Source organism: Pipra filicauda, unplaced genomic scaffold, assembly GCF_003945595.2.
Source record: "Pipra filicauda isolate LSUMZ 115617 unplaced genomic scaffold, ASM394559v2 scaffold232_size1229904_pilon, whole genome shotgun sequence".
NCBI classification, from domain to species: domain Eukaryota; kingdom Metazoa; phylum Chordata; class Aves; order Passeriformes; family Pipridae; genus Pipra; species Pipra filicauda.
In genome coordinates this window covers 289,781-308,961 of record NW_024104346.1, presented here as the reverse complement: position 1 = coordinate 308,961, position 19,181 = coordinate 289,781, and the positions used below count along the sequence as shown (strand labels likewise).

The following is a 19,181-nucleotide window of genomic DNA, read 5'->3' as shown; positions in this document are numbered from 1 at the left end:
AACGTGGGTCCTTTTGGCCAAATGCTGGTGCCTGAGCTGGTTTTGTGGTGGCAGATGTTGGTGCCTTCCTTGTGCACAGAAGTGAGCAAAGCAAATGGGAATAAAATCATGGAACCGTGGGATGGTTTGGGCTGGAAGACCTGGACAATCTCAGGACACGTTCTCGCCGCTTCTGTTGTTTCCTTCTTTTGTTAAGTTGAGGTGCTTTGCTTTCCCTCCCTTCCTTGAGAGCCTCAGCCATCGTCACCTTCCTGCAATTCCAGAGCCTGGGAGACTGGAATTTCAGCTTTTGGAAGCTGGAGTGAGGAGTGCTTACCCTCACTCATGCCCTGCCATCCCTGCCTTGGCTCATCCCCGTTTGGTTTTCCAAGGGAAAACTTTATTACTATTTTTTTTTACCCCAGTCTCCTTTTTCCTGCCATGGAGTCAGGGCTCAGGATCAGGGCTCAGGGCTCAGGGAGGGCTCGTTGCAGCTGCAGAGGGGCTGTCCAGCCAGGGGGGAAGGGGGTTAAACAGCTTTAGGACCTCAGGCTGCCAGGCTCTCCAGGGGCAGAGTGCCAGGGCTGCTGCAATGCAGGAAAATCCTCCCTCTGGAGGTGCCTTGTCCTTGACCCACAAACCCCTCACAGAAACCCCTTTGCAAGCCCTGGGAAGTTTGTGCTTCCAATCCCTTCTCCTTTTCCTCCTTTCTTGTCCCAGCTGGAAGGTGCCCAGGAGGGGAATGGTCTCTCCTGTGCCCAAAGGTGCCAGGACTTCAGCTGCCTGTCAGAAACTCTTCCCTGTCCCTACAGTTCACACCGTGTTGCCTTTTATTTCTGACCCTTTTTAATATGAGTAGTTACTCCTGTTTTCCCCTTTAATGCAATTATCCCATACTTTGCCTGTTCTATATTCCAGGCAGCTGACAAGCCTGTTCAGCCATTACATGGCATTAAATGAAGTAATTGCAATATTAGGTTCTTTCTCCCCGTGCCATAAAAAAATGCTATTACAGAGTAAGTGCAGGAAACCGCCTGGAGAATTGGATTTTTAGGCTGAAAGCTCTGCAGGCACATTTTATAGTTATTGACCACCCTGGGGTGACTGGGACAAGGGAGCAAGGGCATTCCTGGGGTTTTTGGGGGGGATTGAAGGCAGGAGTGGCTTCACCTGGAGTGGGGGGGAGCTGTTGGCTTCAGTGAGAATTAAACATCCAGTTCTCAGCCCTGGAGAACTGGGGGCACATCTGGAGTGCTGTGTCCAGATGTGGAGCTCCTGGAGCGGGTCCAGGGGATGGATGAAGGGGTACAAAGGGATGGAGCAGCTCTGGGAGCAAGGAAAGCTGAGGGAGCTGGGGCTGTTCAGCCCCCAGAGCAGAGCCTGAGAGGGGCCCTCCCCAGGGTGTGTCAGGGGCTGCAGGGAGGGGGCACAGGAGGGACCAGGCTCTGCTGGGGGGGCCCAGCAATGGCACAGGAGCAGGGCAGGAACTGATGCCCAGGAAGCTCCACTGGACAGGAGGAAGAACTTCTTTGCTGGGCAGTGACTGAGCCCTGAACAGAGACCAGAGAGGGGGTGGAGTCTCCTCCCTGGGGATATTCCAGAATCCTGTGCCTTGTGCCCTGGCATGACCCTGCTGGAGCAGGGAGGTGGGACCAGCTGAGCCACTGTGGTCCCTCCCATCCTGACCCATCCTGGGATTCTGTGATTCCTCTCCCCCACGTGGGTGTATTTGGCTGATCCCCACGTGAAGGTTTTATAAAGCTCTTTCCCCTTTCTCCCCTGGGGTCACTCCTGGGAAGATCCTTTTCCTGCGTTCCCTCGGTGGTGTCCCCAAGGACATCATCTCACCAGGTTATCGTGCTTTGAAACAGCTCAGGGCTGTCCCCTGTTCTCTCTTGGGGCTGGGAATATATAAAAAACTGTTAAAATTTGTTGGGATAATGCAAAGTGATGGTTTGAGTGTCCTCATGGCATCGTGGCCCTTGGGCTGTCTGGGCTCACACCACTTGTCCCTCGTCACCAGGGTTTGACTGCTTTAACTCGAGCCACTCCTCCCGTGGGGGGCACAGCTCTGGGGGGCTGCAAAAATCAAAAACCAGGCTGCCAAGCCCTGTGTGAGCGAAGGGAAGGGCTCTGGGGGACCTGCAGAGTCTCAGTTTGTTCCAGGGGGATCATTGGGAATGCTGTGTGGGAGTGCTGAAGTGCTGCCAGGCCCCAGATAAGACGCCAGTGGGTGAGATAACAAAGGTTCAAGGAGGGCTGATCTCGGGGATGTTTCTTGACAGCAGCTGTGCTGGGATTGAATGTGCTGCCTGTTTTTCCTTGAGAGTGAGGTCACCTGCCTCTCCCTCCCTGCTGTGGGCTGTGCTTTGTAGTTTGGTCGTGTTTGTCAACGGGGCAGACAGAAATGCCACCTTGATTTTGGGTTTGTCACGGGGGTTTTCATGAGAGCGTCCTCCAGGGGGGTGTAATTGAATCTCCTGGCTGGAAAAATCCATTCCTGGTCGTCCTGATTGATAATTTGAACTGTGACACAGCAAATAGGAAATGACTCAGCTGCACTTTCTGATGGAGTTATCATAATGAAGGGTGAGAGATGCCAACAGGTAGAGGAAGCTGCTCAGGCTTTTTGCAGCTGATGAACAACTGTAACAGTATTTTGTGATTTTCTTATGCTGATTTTCTCCCAAATCTTAACAGGATTAATTCATGAGAACTGCCCTCTCTGTAGGGCCTTCACCTCCAGCTGGCCAGGGCTCCACAAAGTAATGCCATTTTTTGTTTTAACAAAAGAAAAGCTGCCTAGAGGAGAAAGGCCTGCAGCAGGTCAGGTTTGGAACAGGAATTTCTAGGGCAGAGCAGGGTCTTCTGTAAAATGAACATCCTTGTGGGCTTGGGGCACTGTTTCAGGAGTACAGATGAAATCTTTGGGTACAGAAGGAGACGTGGGATTGTTGATTGCAGGAAAAGAACCGAAATTATCACTTGGAAGGCAAGCAAAGCTGTCAGTCTCTGCTGGGTTTGTCTGGCACGGCGATATCTCGGTACCTGGGGAAATCACTGCCTTGGGTCCCTGTCTGGGAGGGCGTGTTTGTGCAGCTGAAAATAGACAATGAGGGGTTTGGTGGATGGGGGAGTTGCTGCCTGGAGTCTGGTTGTGCCTGGGGTGTGCAGAGGCTCAGAAATCCAGGCATGGGCTGAGCTGGATCTTCCCGGGCTCCCCAATAACCCCCCCTGCTCTCCCCACCCCCCGGGGCAGTGCCACAGCCCAGCTCCCCCCAGAGCTCACTGGGGGATCTTTGGGGGTAAGTCCTGCAGGAATTCCTGTTGGAATGTGCCACCTGCTCATCCTTCCCGTCCCTCCCTCCCGTGGGACCTGGCTGGGTCTCTGGGTGGGCTGGTTTCACTGGGATTCAGGGCAGAGCTGAGCTGTTGGTTGGCACAAAGGAGTATTTCTGCAACCTGTGGCTGCTGTCCCTGGGCTGTCCAGGCAGGTCCCAGGCAGGAGAAGGTGCTGCACCCCTGGATTCTCTGGGGGTGCCACGTTGTTGTGCTCCTTCTGTTCATTCCCAGAAGGTCTCTCTGCTCTCTGCAGTCAGAGCCTCAGCAGCATCCCCAGCACGGGCTCTGTGCACTCTCAGTCCAGTCCTTCTCCCCCCCACATCCCTGGGAACACTGGTTTCCCTGGGAACACTGGTTTCCCTGGGGAATTACCCCAGAGGGCTCGAGGGCAGCCAGGTCTTTTCAGAACTAATAATTTTTAATTATCATTACGGGTGATGGGATTAATTCAGACATAAGGCAACATTTAGTCAACCTTGGCACGTGTCCTGTGGAGCTCTCAGCCATTCCCAGGAGTCAGAGAATCATGGAATGGTTTGGGTTGGAAGGGACATCAAGGCCCATCCAGTCCCACCCCCTGCCATGGGCAGGGACACCTCCCACTAGCCCAGGTTGCTCCAAACTGGCCTTGGGCACTTCCAGGGATCCAGGGGCAGCCACAGCTTCCCTGGGAAGTTTGTGCTCTGTGCTCTGGGAATGTCCTGGAGGAAGAGGCAAAGTGAGGAGTGTGGAAGCAGCTGGGGGAGACTTTTGTCCCTGCTTTGCCCTGGGTTGTCCTGTTCATTCCCAGTGATTCCTGGTGCTCATTCCCAACAATTACTGGTGTTCATTCCCAGTGATTCCTGGTGCTCATTCCCAACGATTCCTGGTGCTCATTCCCAACAATTACTGGTGCTCAGGGAAGTTTCCAGAAGGTTCTACTCCTGTCCATGGAGCAGAGTGGTGCACACATTCCCTGGAGGAGCATCCCACAGCCACATCCCAGGGGAGGGTCCCTCTCCAGAGCCTCTTTCCCTGCTGTCCCTGGGTGTGTTTTATCCAGCCCAGGTCCTGGGACTCTCTGTCAGGTAAGAAATGCATCCCCCAGGGTCTGGAGTCTTTTATGTCCTGGTGCTGCAAGACTTTGGGAAAAAGAATGGCTGTTCTCCCAGACAGACAGCAGCTGTTCCTGGCAGAGCCTGCCCTGGGATTTGTGCCAATTAAAGCTCTGTTACTCCCTCTGTCCAACTCCACAACAGGCACCAGCTCAATCCATTGATATTAAGCAGACAGCATGAAACAACCTAAATTAACAAATCCTCCTCCCTCCCCCCCAAACTCGGGGCTGAGCAAAGTGTTTTATGAACATTGAGCTGCTTTCCCAGGCCCTGCAGGGCTGGGCTGGATATTCTGTGCATTAAAAGACTCCTGGGATTTATTGGGCTCCGATCCATTTGTGTGACCTTGACTGATTCCCTGCCCCCTTCCCTGGGTTCCTCAGTGGGAGATGGAAGGTTTTGGGGATGTGTCACTGCCTGAGCTCACTGTGCTGAGGAGAACCTGCCACCTGATCCTCAGAAACAGCAGTTCTGGAATCAAACAGGGGTTTGGCTTGGGAGGGACCTTAAAGCCCCCCCAGAGCCACCCCCTGCCACGGGCAGGGACACCTCCCACTATCCCAGATTGCTCCAACCTGGCCTTGGCCATATAATTTATTTACTTGCATCAAATTCCGGGAATTCTTTCAAGAACAAACCGTTTTGTTGCAGCAGCCCCTTGAAAATGGATTTTTGTGACTAATTCACCACAAGTGATAAGGACAGGCTCGTTCTGTGCTCCTCTGCTCGAATGATTCAGTTGCCTGATAAGTAAATATGATCTTGCAAACATCTTTTCAGAATGGTTTCCTTAACAGGAGGAGCCAAAGCCGTTAATGTTGGGCTGGGAAAAGCTGTGTTGGGGTGAAAACAGGTTTTATTTCTCCTGTAGCTTCATTGTCTGGATGTTCCTGAAGGTCCTTTCTTGTCTCTGCTGCTGGTTACAGTCAAGCTCTGGTGTAGTTTATCAGGAAATGAAATCTCAGAGCTTTTTGTGCAATTTAAGCAGGTGATTCCTTTCCTTTCCCTTTCCTTTTCCTTTTCCAAAGAGTCAGTGAGGACAAGGTGGAATTCAGGGCAGAACTGAGGCTCTTGCAGTGCCATGTGTTGCTTTAGCTGGGAGCTGGCACCTCTCACGGGGTTTGATATCCTGGCACAATCAGTATTTGGTGCTTTGCAGTCGTGTCAAATGACAGTGTCAGAGCAAGTTAAGGATCTGCTTCGTTAGGAGACATTTCCCTGCCATAATCCCATATATTCTCCTTCTGGAGACGCCTCAGGAATTGCCAGGGGGACCATTCTGCCCAAACTGCTGCTCCTTCAACATCAGCATTACAGAATCTTTGCTCCCTCATGAAAATTCCTCTCGGTGATCCCACAGGTGATCTGGGTTTGCTGCCTGTCTTTTATGTATTAGCACGAGTCAGCAGCACATCCCTGCCCTTCCCAAGGGGAGGAGGGAGCTCTGGGCACTCCAGGCTGGTGGAAGGTGGTACTGTAAGATCATGGCAGGGGGTGGAACGAGATCTTCAAGGTCCTTTTCAACCCAAACTATTCTGTGATTCTGTAAAAAAACTTGATTTTGGTGAGGGCAGATTGGTGGACTTGTGGGAGAAGAGAGGAAGGACTGGGATGAGAGGAGGGATGAGAGAAGGGAGGAAGGATTGGGATGAGAGAAGGGAGGAAGGACTGGGATGAGAGGAGGGATGAGAGAAGGGAGGAAGGATTGGGATGAGAGGAGGGATGAGAGGAGGGAGGAAGGACTGGGATGAGAGGAGGGATGAGAGGAGGGAGGAAGGACTGGGATGACAGAAAGGATGAGAGAAGGGAGGAAGGACTGGGATGAGGGAAGCCTTCGTGCCTGGTGCTCTCTGCAGCTGAGCTGGGTCACTGATGCCCTGACAGGGCTGCTGCACTTGCTGGCTTTGATCCACTCCTGAATGCTCAGCTTTAACACCCTGCACTGCTCTACCCCCCAGTCCTGCTCTCTGGGTTGGTGCAGTTCTGGACCTGGGAAAAAAACCCGGGACAGAAATATTTTCCATCCCATCTGAAGCACAAGAACAAATAACTCAGCGTGTGGGGATGGTTTTTGCAGCACAAGGTCTCACCCCAGGCCTGTCTGGACTTGTGAGCAGATTGCAGAGGAGAGCAGAGCCCTGGGCTGGGGGCCATGGGGCTCCTTGGCTCACCTTGGGGAGAATTCTGGGGAATTCTGGGCTGACCTGCTCTGTGTGGAACAGGAGATTTCCCAAGGGGCTGCCTGGGAAGATGCACTACTCCCAGCCTGGGCTTCTGGGAACTCTGCCTGGCTTTGGTTCCACTTCTGCCCCATCCCAAGCACCTTGATCAGAGCAGAGGAGTATCAGGAACTAACAAGGTAAACATGCTCCAATCCTGATCTGGATCTTTTTCTCCTCCAATTCTGCTCCTTTTTGAATTTGAGCCAATATTTGACTCAACACTGGATTTCCTGCCTTTTGTAGCTCCCGCTCAGAGCCCTAATAATGTTTGATCTCTCTCTCTTTTCTCTGAAGTTCAATGTACAGGACATGGATTTTTCAGTGTGATGAATCTTCAGGGAGGCCTCATTTACTGACGCTGCTGAAATGACCTTGGAGAGTCGTTTCATTATTTTTTTTTGGCCTCCCACTGCCCCTGTGCAGCAATTAATTATTAATGATTTGTGCTGGAGACAGAGGCTTTTGCACTTTTTACAGGAAGGGGAAGCAGGGATTCCTGGAAGACACAGGGCTGCTGTGGGCTGGGTTCTGCTGGTGCTGTGCCCCAGGGACGTGTGGATTTAGTTCCATTTGCTGTTGTTAATCGTGGTTCTTGCCATACCTGTGTTGTTGCCCTCTCAGGTTGGAGTTCAGGGACAAAGCAGCTTCTGGGACTTGGCTCAAAGCCACCAGGCAGCTTTTCCTCAGTTTTGGACCTCCTGCTAAAGGAATATCTGGAGGAAATAAGCAGATGCTTCCACTGAGCTCTTTGCAACAGGAATTCTGGAGGTTGCAAAGTGAAATCAGAGTCTTGACCTCGACAGCTCAGGATTGTTGTGGCTGCTGGGAAGGTGGGGATGGAGGTTCTGTGTGTGGATACCCAGCAGGACAGGAGTGCTGCAGCCAGTCCCATCTTCCTGTCCCAAGGCAGAAGCTTTCCAAGGTCTAACCAGAGCCTCACTCACACAGAACTCCCAGTGCAGTGAGAGCTGAGCACCCTGAGCAGCTGGACCTTTGGGCCAGGAGGGCTCTTGCCCGTCATTCCAGGGTCAAACTAAAAATAAATAAAACCTTCAGCCTCTCCTGAGTAGGTGGGAGGATGGGACACACTGTTCTGTCATCCATCAGTGCCTGTGGTGGAGGAGCTGGTGGGGATGGCCCAGGGGATGGCCCAGGGGATGGCCCAGGGGATGGCACAGGGGATGGCCAGGGGATGGCCAGGGGATGGCACAGGGGATGGCCAGGAGATGGCACAGGAGATGGCCAGGGGATGGCACAGGGGATGGCCAGGGGATGGCACAGGGGATGGCCAGGAGATGGCACAGGAGATGGCCCAGGGGATGGCCAGGGGATGGCACAGGAGATGGCCCAGGGGATGGCCCAGGGGATGGCACAGGGGATGGCACAGGAGATGGCACAGGAGATGGCACAGGGGATGGCCAGGGGATGGCCCAGGGGATGGCCCAGGGGATGGCACAGGGGATGGCCAGGGGATGGCCAGGGGATGGCCCAGGGGATGGCCCAGGGGATGGTACAGGGGATGGCACAGGGGATGGCACAGGGGATGGCCCAGGGGATGGCCAGGGGATGGCCAGGGGACATCCATCACTCGGTTAGTTCAGACTTTTGCCTGGAGGCAGCAGCCCTATTAGACCTGGCTTAGGCCTGGCTCTGGGGGCTTTCCCAGCTCACCAGTTCCCTTCAGCTTTGAAAGGGAGGCAGAAATCCTGTGGCCCCACAGCATTTGGGGTGTTTGGGGGCCGTTATTTGTCACCAGCATGGAGTGGCAGCTTTATGTAAAAACTCAGGTGACATTCCCGTCCCACGGTGCTGAACGTGGAGCCACCACATCAGTCTCTGCCTCAGGAACTGCCACTCTCTGCTTCCCTTCTTCCCCAGGCTGTTTTGCATTGCACTGTCATCTCTGCTGGAATTTTAGCAGGTTCTCCTGGAGCTGTCAGGAATCCAGGTTTCACTTCCCAGGTCTTGTTTCCTCCCGGTTTCTGGGACTCTTTGCTGAGCCTTTGTAGAAACTACAGAAACAAAAGAGAGAAGGCAGGGGAGGAGTCTTTAGAGGACTTGGTGACACTGGTGACACACTGGTGACACGCTGCAGTGTCTGGCAGGTGACTTGTGGCTCCATCCTGAGCGTGGGGGTCAACCTCGTGAGCTCCTTTGGGGCTTGAGGGGTCTTTGGCACGGGGTTCCTTCCTTTCCACCTCTTTTCTAAAGGTCCTTGTGCTTCAAGAGCCTGAAAGCTGATGGCAGCAGGTGAACACGGCCCTTTTTTTCTCCTTGAGCGCCTAATTAATGCTCGACAAAAGCAAAGCTGAGAGTGGAACAAGCTGTGAACAGTTCTGGGCTGCGAGGGCAGAGTCCAGAGGAGGAGACAGGGCAGTCTGAGCCCGTGTCTGGTGTGAACGTGGGGCAGCTCCAGCCTGGCCCCCAATTGTCACCTCAGCTGGGGCTCCTCCATCATTAATGTGACATTGGCCAGGCGGGCAGGGGGAGGCAGGATCAGCTCGGTCCCTTCTGTGCAGTCAGAGGCAGAGCTGAGGTGACCTGATTGGGCTCCAGTTCCCAGAGGGAGCAACTCGTGTGCCCGGTGAGCTGGAAAACAGGGAGGCTGCAGCTCCAGTTTGTCTCTCCCTGAGCTGGAAAACAGGGAGGCTGCAGCTCCAGTTTGTCTCTCCCTGAGCTGGAAAACAGGGAGGCTGCAGCTCCAGTTTGTCTCTCCCTGAGCTGGAAAACAGGGAGGCTGCAGCTCCAGTTTGTCTCTCCCGGCTCCTTGGGCTCCCCCTGCAGAATTCTGAGCGTTGTGGGAACATCCCCCAGCCTAAGTTATTTATTAATTGCCTAGTCTGGCAATAAAAAGTCCCGAGTTTAATGGAACTTAAGTGCATTGTTAGGCTGACAAAGCCTGTCTGTGCAGGGAGGGATGGGGCTGGGGGTTATTTATCTGCTAATAAATACAGGCTGTCCTGTCATAAATACAGTTATCAGCACATCTACCTCTGCCTGCTCGGGGAAAACAATCTCTGTGGCACTGATAGGGAGGCAGGAAGGGTTTGGAGGAAATGATAATAGAGCTGTAGCCCAGATCTGGGGGGGGATTTACCAGGCAGCATCAGGGAGCACCAGCTGCATTAATTGCATTAACCATTCTTCTGTTGTCTTCAATTAGGGTTTGTTTGCTCTTGAATGGAATAAATATAATCACGTTTGTTACCTTTTTGTTTGGTGGGGCTGGAGCCAAATGCTGTTTTTCCACTGTAAAAGTACATTCTTAAAAGCAAAGTATTTGCCTCCACACGAGCTCTTTGCTCCTTCTATATCCAACATACTGCATATGTGTGTATATGTGGGTAGTGCCCTGTCTGTGTGCATTAAATAGAAGAAGAAATCATCTCTTTTGGGTGGGTGTGTGCCTAAATAACTGTTAAATGGGAAAAGAATTCCTCAGAGTCCTTTTTCTACCTGTTGAATTGCTCGGTTGTGACAGTCTCAGAAATGCCTGTGGACTTGTTGAATCACTTTTCATTAAAGTGACTGTGATTAATCCAGGATAGGGATCCAAGAAAATTCAGACTGAAGTGATTTTGAAACGTTTCAAAGGTTAAGGAAAACAGCAGAGAAATTACTTTGTCAGGTCCCCTGTACAGTGGAAATTAGTTTGGCTTTGTCTCCATTTGAGCTTCATTGCCCCAAATCAGCCAAGGATTTGGTTTATGCTCCTTTAAGGATGAGCTGGGGGAAATGTCACATAAAAAATGAAGAATTAAGAACTTCAGTGTAAAGGTTCCTGCTAGGAGAAAAAAAAAAAAAGGGTATTGATTTGGTTCTAGCCAGCAAATTCATCTGGGAGAGTAATTAAATTTGATGTCAATGACTGAAGTTTTGCTGCTGCGCGGAAACACTTTCATGTTTTGATGGAATGCAGGAACAAAAAGAAGGAAAAGGGAGAGAGAAAGCAAACTGTGAGTGATGAATGAATGTGATTTCCCTCCCAGCACCAGGTTCTGGAAGGAGCAGAGACAGGGATCCCTGGAACTGGGAGGCTCTGGGAGGGATTTGTTGAAGTCTGTTATTAACAGATGAGTGAAGTGCATTGAGAGGAAACAAGAAGGTGCCTTGGAGGCCAAAGGGGCTGTGCCCACCTGGCACCAGGAGAGGGATTTACCCTGAAACCTCATCCTGGGATTAAGGCTGAGATAAAGTCCAAACCAGCAGAGTTGTTTCATTTTCAGCTCTGGTGGCACCTGCTGGGTTTTGAGCAGAGCTCTCCTGTTCTGGCATTTCCAGGGATCAGGAGCTGCTCTGCTTTCACCCCATTCCCTGGAATCTGCAGGGTGGTGGGATGAACACACCAAGAAGTTTTTCCACACTTGCATTTCTAAAATTACTCATCCTCTTAAGGACATTTTTATTCCTTGTGGGAGACGAGGAGTTCCCTGCTCCTCCTCCTGCAGGAAACCAGCTGGTGGGAACCTGTCCCAGGAGCCCCACTGGGGGGATCTGAAAAACGTGGTGCTGAAGGAAGGGACCTGGAAGCTCCTTGTCATTGTTCACAGCGTTTTTCCCAGGATTCTCCACAGTCAGGAATCCCTGGGGATTCACACATCACACCCCAATGCTTTCCAAGGGGCGATGTGGGATCTCCCTCTGCATTTCCTGAGTAAATTCCAGCCCCTGGCCCAGAGTTAAGATGCAGGTGTGTTCCTTCCATCCCTGCAGCATTAAAAGGGGGAACAATAACTTTAATCTAATTATTCATTTCCCTTGTAAAAGTCCATTGTGATGAGATGTCTCTGGCGACCGAAAAATGAGGTCTAGAGGTGCTTAAGTGTATTTTGTTTAAGAGAGTGAGACAAGCTCAAATAAGATGTTCAGAATTAATGGTACAGCTCTCCTGATAATTCGAGGAGAGGTTGGGATGAAAAAGTTAAAAATACAGGTGAAGTGAATCATAATAGGTGGAGATATAAAAGAGCTGCTGCAATATGTCCCTGAGATGCACTGAAAGGGAAATTAAGCTCTGAATAGTTGGGCTGGTTCAGGGCAATAAAGGCTGGGAGGGAATGGGAGGCTCTGGCAGGGGTTGGGTGAGCTGAGCAGCTCCAGGTTGTGTCTCAGGAAGTCAGGGATGGGTTTGGTTAGAAGGGGAGGTGAAGATCACCCAGTGCCACCCCCTGCCAGGGGCAGGGACACCTTCCACAGGCCCAGGTTGCTCCAAGCCCACCCAACCTGGCCTTGGACACTCCCAGGGGTGGGTGATCCTGGTTCTCTTGTTCTGCCAAGGCTCCAGGAGTGCTTTTCTCCTCAAATCTCCTGCTGACTGGCCCTGACAGGGACCAGGGGGCTTTCTGTGACTCCCCTCTCCTGGAATCTCTCCTCCTCCTCTCCCACTGACTGCAGAGGGTCTCCTTTCCAGCCAGAGCAGGAGGAGGAGGAGCTGAGCTCTGGGAAGCTGCAGGATCAGAGAGGTTCACCCTAAATGTGTGTTGGAGGCTCCAGGAGGACCCAGGGCATGTCCCAGCCTGGCTGGGGGGAGTGATGAGCAGCAGTTGGAGATCCCTGTGCCACAGGGATGCTGAGAGAGAGATTCAGTGAATAGAGGGATTAAATTAAACAAACAAGATTAGTTCAGGGGGCAAAAAAAGATCAAATGTGCCCAGTGATGATCTTCATCTCTTATTTGGGCTCACTGGGGCTGGTGTTCAGCTGCAGCCCAGCTCTGGGCAGCTCCAGGGCACAGAAATGCCTCCAGGTTTGTGCTTAAATCCATCATCTCCACTTGACATAATGGGATTTCAGGTGGAATTCCCACCTTGAGTTGACTCCCTGCTCTCCTGCATCCACCCCAGGAACTGCTCCTTGGATTTGGGTCCTTGGAGAAGCAGCACAGCCAAATTCCAGGGTGGTTCAAATTGGATCTTGTGTCTGCAAACACCTCCTTCCTCTCTTCCAGTGCTTCCAGCTCATTTTGTGACATTTTATTGATTTTTTTTCCTCCCCCCCCTTTCTTGCTCTCCACAAATTAAAGCAGGAATTGGGATTGTAAATAGATAATGGGATGTGAATGCAGAGCAATCAGTGCCATCCATGTACAGAAATACTAATTGTGCCAGGGGAGGGATGGCTGAGTGAATGGGATAAATATTTCATGCCTGCCTTCCATGGGAAATACAAGGGCAAGAAAAGAAATGAAGAAAAATAGTTGTGAAAGCCACACTTGGGTGCTTTTCCTCAAAAGAGGAGTTTTGATGCCATTAACCTCTCTGTGTTGTGCAATAAAGGAACTGGAGGAGCTGTGCCTAATGGGGAGGCTTCAAAAAATAAACCCTCAACACCTCAGTGCTCTGATTAAAAACCCAGCTGGGAAGGATTTGGATAAAATCAGTTGTTTGAGAGATGCATTTTTTTTCCCCAGCAGTGCTCAAGGGGGGAGCTGGGGACAGGAGGTGACAGCAAAGTCCAACTGTTGGAGGGGAAAGAGCAGAATTTTGAACTCCTGCTGGTCAGTGAGGTTGGAAAAGACCCCCAAGATCATCAAGAGTGAGATAAAGAGCTTTAACTCCCTTCCAGCCCCAACCCAAACCAGGCTGGGGGGCTGTGCTGGTCCCACGTGTCCTGGGGATGGACAAGGGGACAGATGGACACAGAGAGGCTGGAAGAGTTTTTCAGGTTGTTAATGGGCTTTAAAAAACCAAGAAAGTAAAAATAAAAGCTTGGAATCCTGAGGAATCCAAGGTAAAAGGGTGGATTACTAATCCTCAGGCTGCTGAAGCCACCTCTCAAGGATGTGGATATTAAAAAAAAAACCAAACCAAAACTAGGGGTGGAGGACAGGAGAAATTCTGCCTCATCCAGGCAGGTTTAGTTTATTGTTCTCTTATTTTTTTTTTATATCACTCCATCGATTTACTTGTCTCTCCACGGTTATGAAAGTTAAAATTTGGCTCTGCATACCCAGAGAGTGTTTTATGAGAAGTTTTGACTGTTGATTCAGAATGAATAATAAAATGGCCTTTGGGGGGCTGAGAGGATGAAGTTTTAAGCCTGTTGTCATAACAACCAGACACAGGAACTTCCTCACAATTGGGTTTTTTTGGCATCCCCGTGTTTGATCCGGGCCCCAAATCTGTTGGTTTGAAGTTTGGTTATCTGAGAAAAGTTTCCAATTCAATGGGTCCAGCTGTCTTTTGAGTCCTCCAAGGATGGCAAAAAGCCCCAGAGAACCCATTTCTGGAACACCTCGTGCTTCTAAGAGGGCTGAAAAATGGCAATAATCGATAGAGAAATGATGGAGAACAACCTTAAAAGCGATTTTTGGAGTGTAAAGGATGTTTCCAGTCACGCTGCTCATTGGGCAGGACTCAGCCAGTGGATAATCCAGGGTTTAATCTGTACTGTAGGTGGCAGAGATGCATTAGTTATGCACAATAATCAGCCCTGCAAGTTCATTAACAGAGTTGCAGTTCCTCTGCCATTAATAAATCCTCTGCCAAGGGCCACCCTGGATCCCCCTGTTTGCCAGAGGTCACCTCTGGAAGGGCTGGTTGGGCTCTAAAAATGCCTCCTGGGTGTCAGGTCTGCTGTTAAAAATGTGTGTCACCAGCTCTGAGTGACCCTTGGGGATGGAGATTTCCAGGATCCTTTTGCCTTCATCTAAAAAGAAAAAAAAAAGCATTGGAATGCCAACAGTTTTTAAATAAATGAGAGCTGATGATTAAAATAATTTGGAATTGCCATGGGCAATGTCCCCTTTATGTGGCTCAGTCCAAGTGCTGTGACTGGAATGTTGTCCCAGACAAAGACAGCTCAGCCAGGAATGATGAGCTGGAGTTTACTAAAGCAAAACCAGCATTGTGTTTTAAGAGAAAATACAAATATAAAGAGGTCTGAAGGGCTGGGGAGCTTTTCACCTTGTTTGATGGCCGTGATCTCACCCAGGTCGGGGTGGATCATAAATCACTTCTCCTTGCTGGCAATTTAGAGAGAAAAAATCAAATGGTTCTTGCACTCCTTCCTGCTCCTCAGTGGAGACAAACAGACTTTTTTGGAGTGGGTTAAGCCAAACAGAAAGGCAGGAGCTGAATAAACTTGGGGGAATCTTTTGGGTGGAAACAGCATCGTATTTTAAGAGAAAATACAAATATAAAGAGATCTGAAGGGCTGGGGAGTTTTCCACCTTGTTTGCTGGCTGTGCTCTCACCCAGGTCGGGGTGGATCATAAATCACTTCTCCTTGCTGGCAATTTACCCCAATCCAGAAATCTTTTTTACCCCAGTCCCAAAATCTTTTTACATCCCAGTCCCAAAATCTGTTTACTCCAATCCAGAAATCTTTTTTACCCCAATCCAGAAATCTTTTTTACCCCAGTCCAGAAATCTTTTTTACCCCAGTCCCAAAATCCTCTGGCAGTTTAGAGTTAAAACTCAGATGGTTCTTGCACTCCTTCCTGCTCCTCAGTGGAGACAAACAGACTTTTTTGGAGTGGGTTGAGCAACCAGAAAGGCAGGAGCTGAATAAACTTGGGGGGATCCTGTGGCTGGAAACCCCTGGGGGGTGGAGGTGCTTTGCTGGGCACCCCCTGAGGGTGTCCTGGGTCAGTGTGGGAGCAGGAAAACCTGGAAAGGTGAGTGTTGGGGGTGATTCCCACCCACTAATGGGGTTTTTTGCTCTCTTGCAGGTTCACTGGGATGAATTTACCTGCCCCTGTGATCAGCAGCAAGAACTGGCTGAGGCTCCACTTCACCTCTGATGGCAACCACAGGCAGAAGGGCTTCAGTGCCCAGTACCAAGGTACCCACTCCTGCTGCTCCCACCACCCCCCCACGCTGCTTTCCTGGGAATCCACAGCTCCAGGAGCCCTCTGTGTCCTGCTGGTGTTCATTTTCCAGCTGGAATCCCGGGAAGTGTGGATTTGATGGAATCCCACAGTGGTTTGGGTTGGGAGGGAACTTAAAGAGCATTTAATTCCACCCCCTGCCACGGGCAGGGACACATCCCACTGTCCCAGGTGGCTCCAGCCTGGCCTTGGAAAGATTTCGGGACTGGGATGTAAAAAGATTTCTGGATTGGGGTAAAAAAGATTTGTGGATTGGGGTAAAAAAGAGATTTCAGGACTGGGATACAAAAAGATTTTAGGATTGGGATAAAAAGATTTTAGAACTGGGGTAAAAAAAGATTTTGGGACTGGGATGTGGCTCTGGGGGCAGGATGAAGGAGGGGGAAAAGGAAGCAGGGAAGGAGCAGGAATGACATCCAGGGGGGGTTAGTGCAGCTCAGCACTTTTCCTCCCAGGGAATTGAGGAATTTGAGGGAAAGTGCCACAGCTCAGGAACAGGAGCAGAGTGAAAGGGAGAGGATTTTCCTTGGATAACCTGCCCAGTTGGGATGTTCCCTGGCTGTTCAGCCTTAGCAGTGTTGTTTAGCTTTGCTTTCTGAACCACCATGGTTATTTAACCCTCTTGGCTTTCCTGGAACATATAAATTACTTCAAATTATAAGGAAACCACCCCCCTTTTGTTTTCCCCGTGCAGCTGATGCCTTTTGGTAGGACACCTTCCCTCTGCTGTCAGCAGTGCTGCTTTCTATTAAAACACCTGCCTGAGTCATCCTTTCTCCTTAAATAGAAAAGTAAAGATTAATGTTATAATTTCCCCTGATTAGATAAATGTCAGGGGGTTCTAATCTCACACACTGGGTTGTCAGACAGAATGAACTGTGCTCTTGTGTGTTGAGTGTTTAAAGGATGAGCTGAGTGACTGTTCTTGAGGTGCCATTGAAGCAGGGCCTTGGTCTGCCTGCCAGGGGGGACCTGCCACTCGTTTTTCTCCCCTTGCTGGTTTTTGTGGGGTTTGTCAGGTTCCTTCTGTCTGTTAGGGAAGATTTCAGTACTCTATTTTCAATAATTTTGTAGAATCATAGAATCAGCTGGGTTGGGAGGGACCTCCGAGATCATCAAGTCCAACCCTTGATCCAACCCCGCCGTGGTTCCCAGCCCATGGCACTGATGCCACATCCAGTCTGTCCTTAAACACCTCCAGGGATGGAGAATCCACCCCTTCCCTGGGCAGCCCATTCCAATGGCTGAGCACCCTCTCTGCAAAGAAATTCTTCCTAATCTCCAACCTAACCCTCCCCTGGCACAGCTGCAGACCCAGCCCTCTTGTCTTGCTGATGGTTGCCTGGGAAAAGAGACCAACCCCCCCCGGCTCCCCCCTCCTGTCAGGGAGTTGCAGAGAGTGAGGAGGTCTCCCCTGAGCCTCCTCTTCTCCAGGCTGAGCCCCCCCAGCTCCCTCAGCCTCTCCTCACAGCACTTGTGCTCCAGTCCCTTCCCCAGCCTCGTTGCTCTCCCCTGGCCCTGCTCCAGCCCCTCCATGTCCTTCCTGAGCTGAGGGCCCAGAGCTGGACACAGCACTCCAGGGGTGGCCTCACCAGCGCTGAGTCCAGGGCAGGAATCACTGCCCTGGCCCTGTTGGCCACCCTGTTCCTGAGCCAGGCCAGGATCCATTGGCCTTCTTGTCCCCCTGGGCACACTCTGGCTCCTGTTCAGCCTCCTGTCCATCCCAAATCCCAGCTCGTGGAGAACACGAGGTGCCCAAGCACAACCTCCAACAAAACCCAGCGTGACCCTTTCCTTGGGAGCATCCCCTTGCCTGGACCCAAATATCCCAATGGAGAGAAACACCTGCAGAACAGGCCATGTGATGCCATGGAAAGGAGAGCAACTCCACTGCATTTTTCATCAGGAGAGATGAATCAGAGCCCAGGCTGGTCCAGGAGAAGGGAGAGGAAGGGTGAGGGGGAATCTAATTTGTTGTCTGTTTTCCGAGGACGTGTAAATACATCATTTATTAACACCCCTGTGTCCTCCGAGACGGGGTCTGGCTTTGCTGATAATCTATAAGAAAACAATTTCCCTTCCAGCTTGTTTAAATTGATCCTCAGTTTTTTGCAGAACACCCTCGTTGCCTGTTCCCTCTCAGCTCCTCCTAATCCGTGGCCTGGTTTGGAAATCACTGTGTGAATGTAAAAGCAAGGTTAGATACAATCAGCCTGGGCAGAGGGTTGTTTTGTTGTTTAATTCAGCACATTTTTCCCCTTCCTGGCAGAGTTTTAAATATTTTCCCCTTTTCCCTTTTATTGAGGTGAATCTTGTGCTCCTGCAAACACTTTTCCCCCCCAACACCCCGTGAGAGCAAAATGGAAGGGACTGGAGAGAAATCCATGCAGGGGGTTTCTTCCTTCCTCCCTCCCTCCCCTTCTGCCGTCTCCCAAAGGTGCCCTGTGCCTGCAGGGGTAAGGACATGAGCTAGAAGTGCCTGTCAGGTGAGGTGGCAGCACAGCCAGGTGTTCTCTGTGCCCCCCTGGCAGCTGGAAGTGCAGGGATGGAGAAGCTGCTGAGCTGGGAGTGGTGCAGGAGGTGCAGGGGAGATGTGGGTGATGCTCTGGCTGCTGCTCTCCCTCCCTGCACGTGTTTTCTTGCAGGAGTTGGACCCCAAAGTGCTTTTTAGCTGATTGTTACCAACACATAATTGCCCATCCCCTTCCCCTCCCGTCCTGCCCCTGCAGGAGATGGGTGGGGTGAGCTCCAGCCCGGGGCAGGGAGCAGATCCCAGCAGAGCTGTCACTTTTCCAGGGCTGATGGACTCTCTGTCCTACCTGTGCACCCCAGAAATGGCTTTTTGAGGCTCTCACAGAACCATGGAATGGTTCAGGTTGGAAGGGACCTCAAAGCTCATCCCGTCCCACCCCCTTCCACACCTCCCACAGGTTGGTGCCAGCCCCACCCAGCAGGGTATGGACCAGTTAGGGATTTATGGGCTTCATTTTTGGCACATCTTCCACTCTTCACCTCGGATCACACCTCTGTGTGATCCCCACAGGGCTTCTGGCTCACCTTGGACAACCTGGGGAGTCTCCTCTGGGCAATCCCGTGGCAGGGACAGGGAAAATCCTGGTGCTTGTGCAGGTTCTGATTCCTGGAGAGCCATTCCATAGGTTGGCTAAAAGAAGATTTTCCAAACAGTTGATTTGAGGGTGATTTTCTTCACCCCCAATGTAACAAGCTGTGAACAAGCTGTCTATTTTTTAGTATCCCAGGTGCTGGTAAAACATCCCAGGGGGAGGAGGAGAAAGTCAGGCAGGCCTGTATTTAACAGCAGTCCCTCAGCAAGGAGAACAGAGATTCCTGGAATAGATTTTTTTTTTTTGGTTATTATTATTTTTTTTTTGCTGAAATGCTGTTTTCCAAAATTAAAAATAAATAAACGTGTTCTTAAATTCTCATTTAGAGCAACATGAAACGCTTTAAAAGAAACACCCCCTGACTGGCTGCTCGCTGGAAAAAGCTTTGTAATGTCATCTCTCAAGTTTGACAAGGGTGCTGAGTATTCCATTAGATCTTATTGGATGTGTGTGAGCAGCAAAACCCTGCAGAAAACAGAAGTTTCTGTTCATCCAATTATCCTGACACAGCCCTTTGTAGTACTGCTCCACATTCTGACTTATAAACAAAACAGATTTTCAAATACCAGATTTTTTGAGGGCAGAG

The 19,181-nt window shown here is 50.8% G+C and overlaps 1 protein-coding gene across 2 annotated transcripts in view; it reads left to right on the top strand.

Moving 5' to 3' along the window:
* Positions 1 to 19,181, top strand: part of CSMD2 (CUB and Sushi multiple domains 2) — a 249,974-nt gene that overhangs the window by 87,274 nt on the left and 143,519 nt on the right. For both annotated transcript variants that reach the window (XM_039381590.1, XM_039381589.1), the window contains exon 6: positions 15,312 to 15,424. In XM_039381590.1, the coding sequence (XP_039237524.1) occupies positions 15,312 to 15,424 (113 nt within the window). The remainder of the gene's footprint in view (positions 1 to 15,311; positions 15,425 to 19,181) is intronic.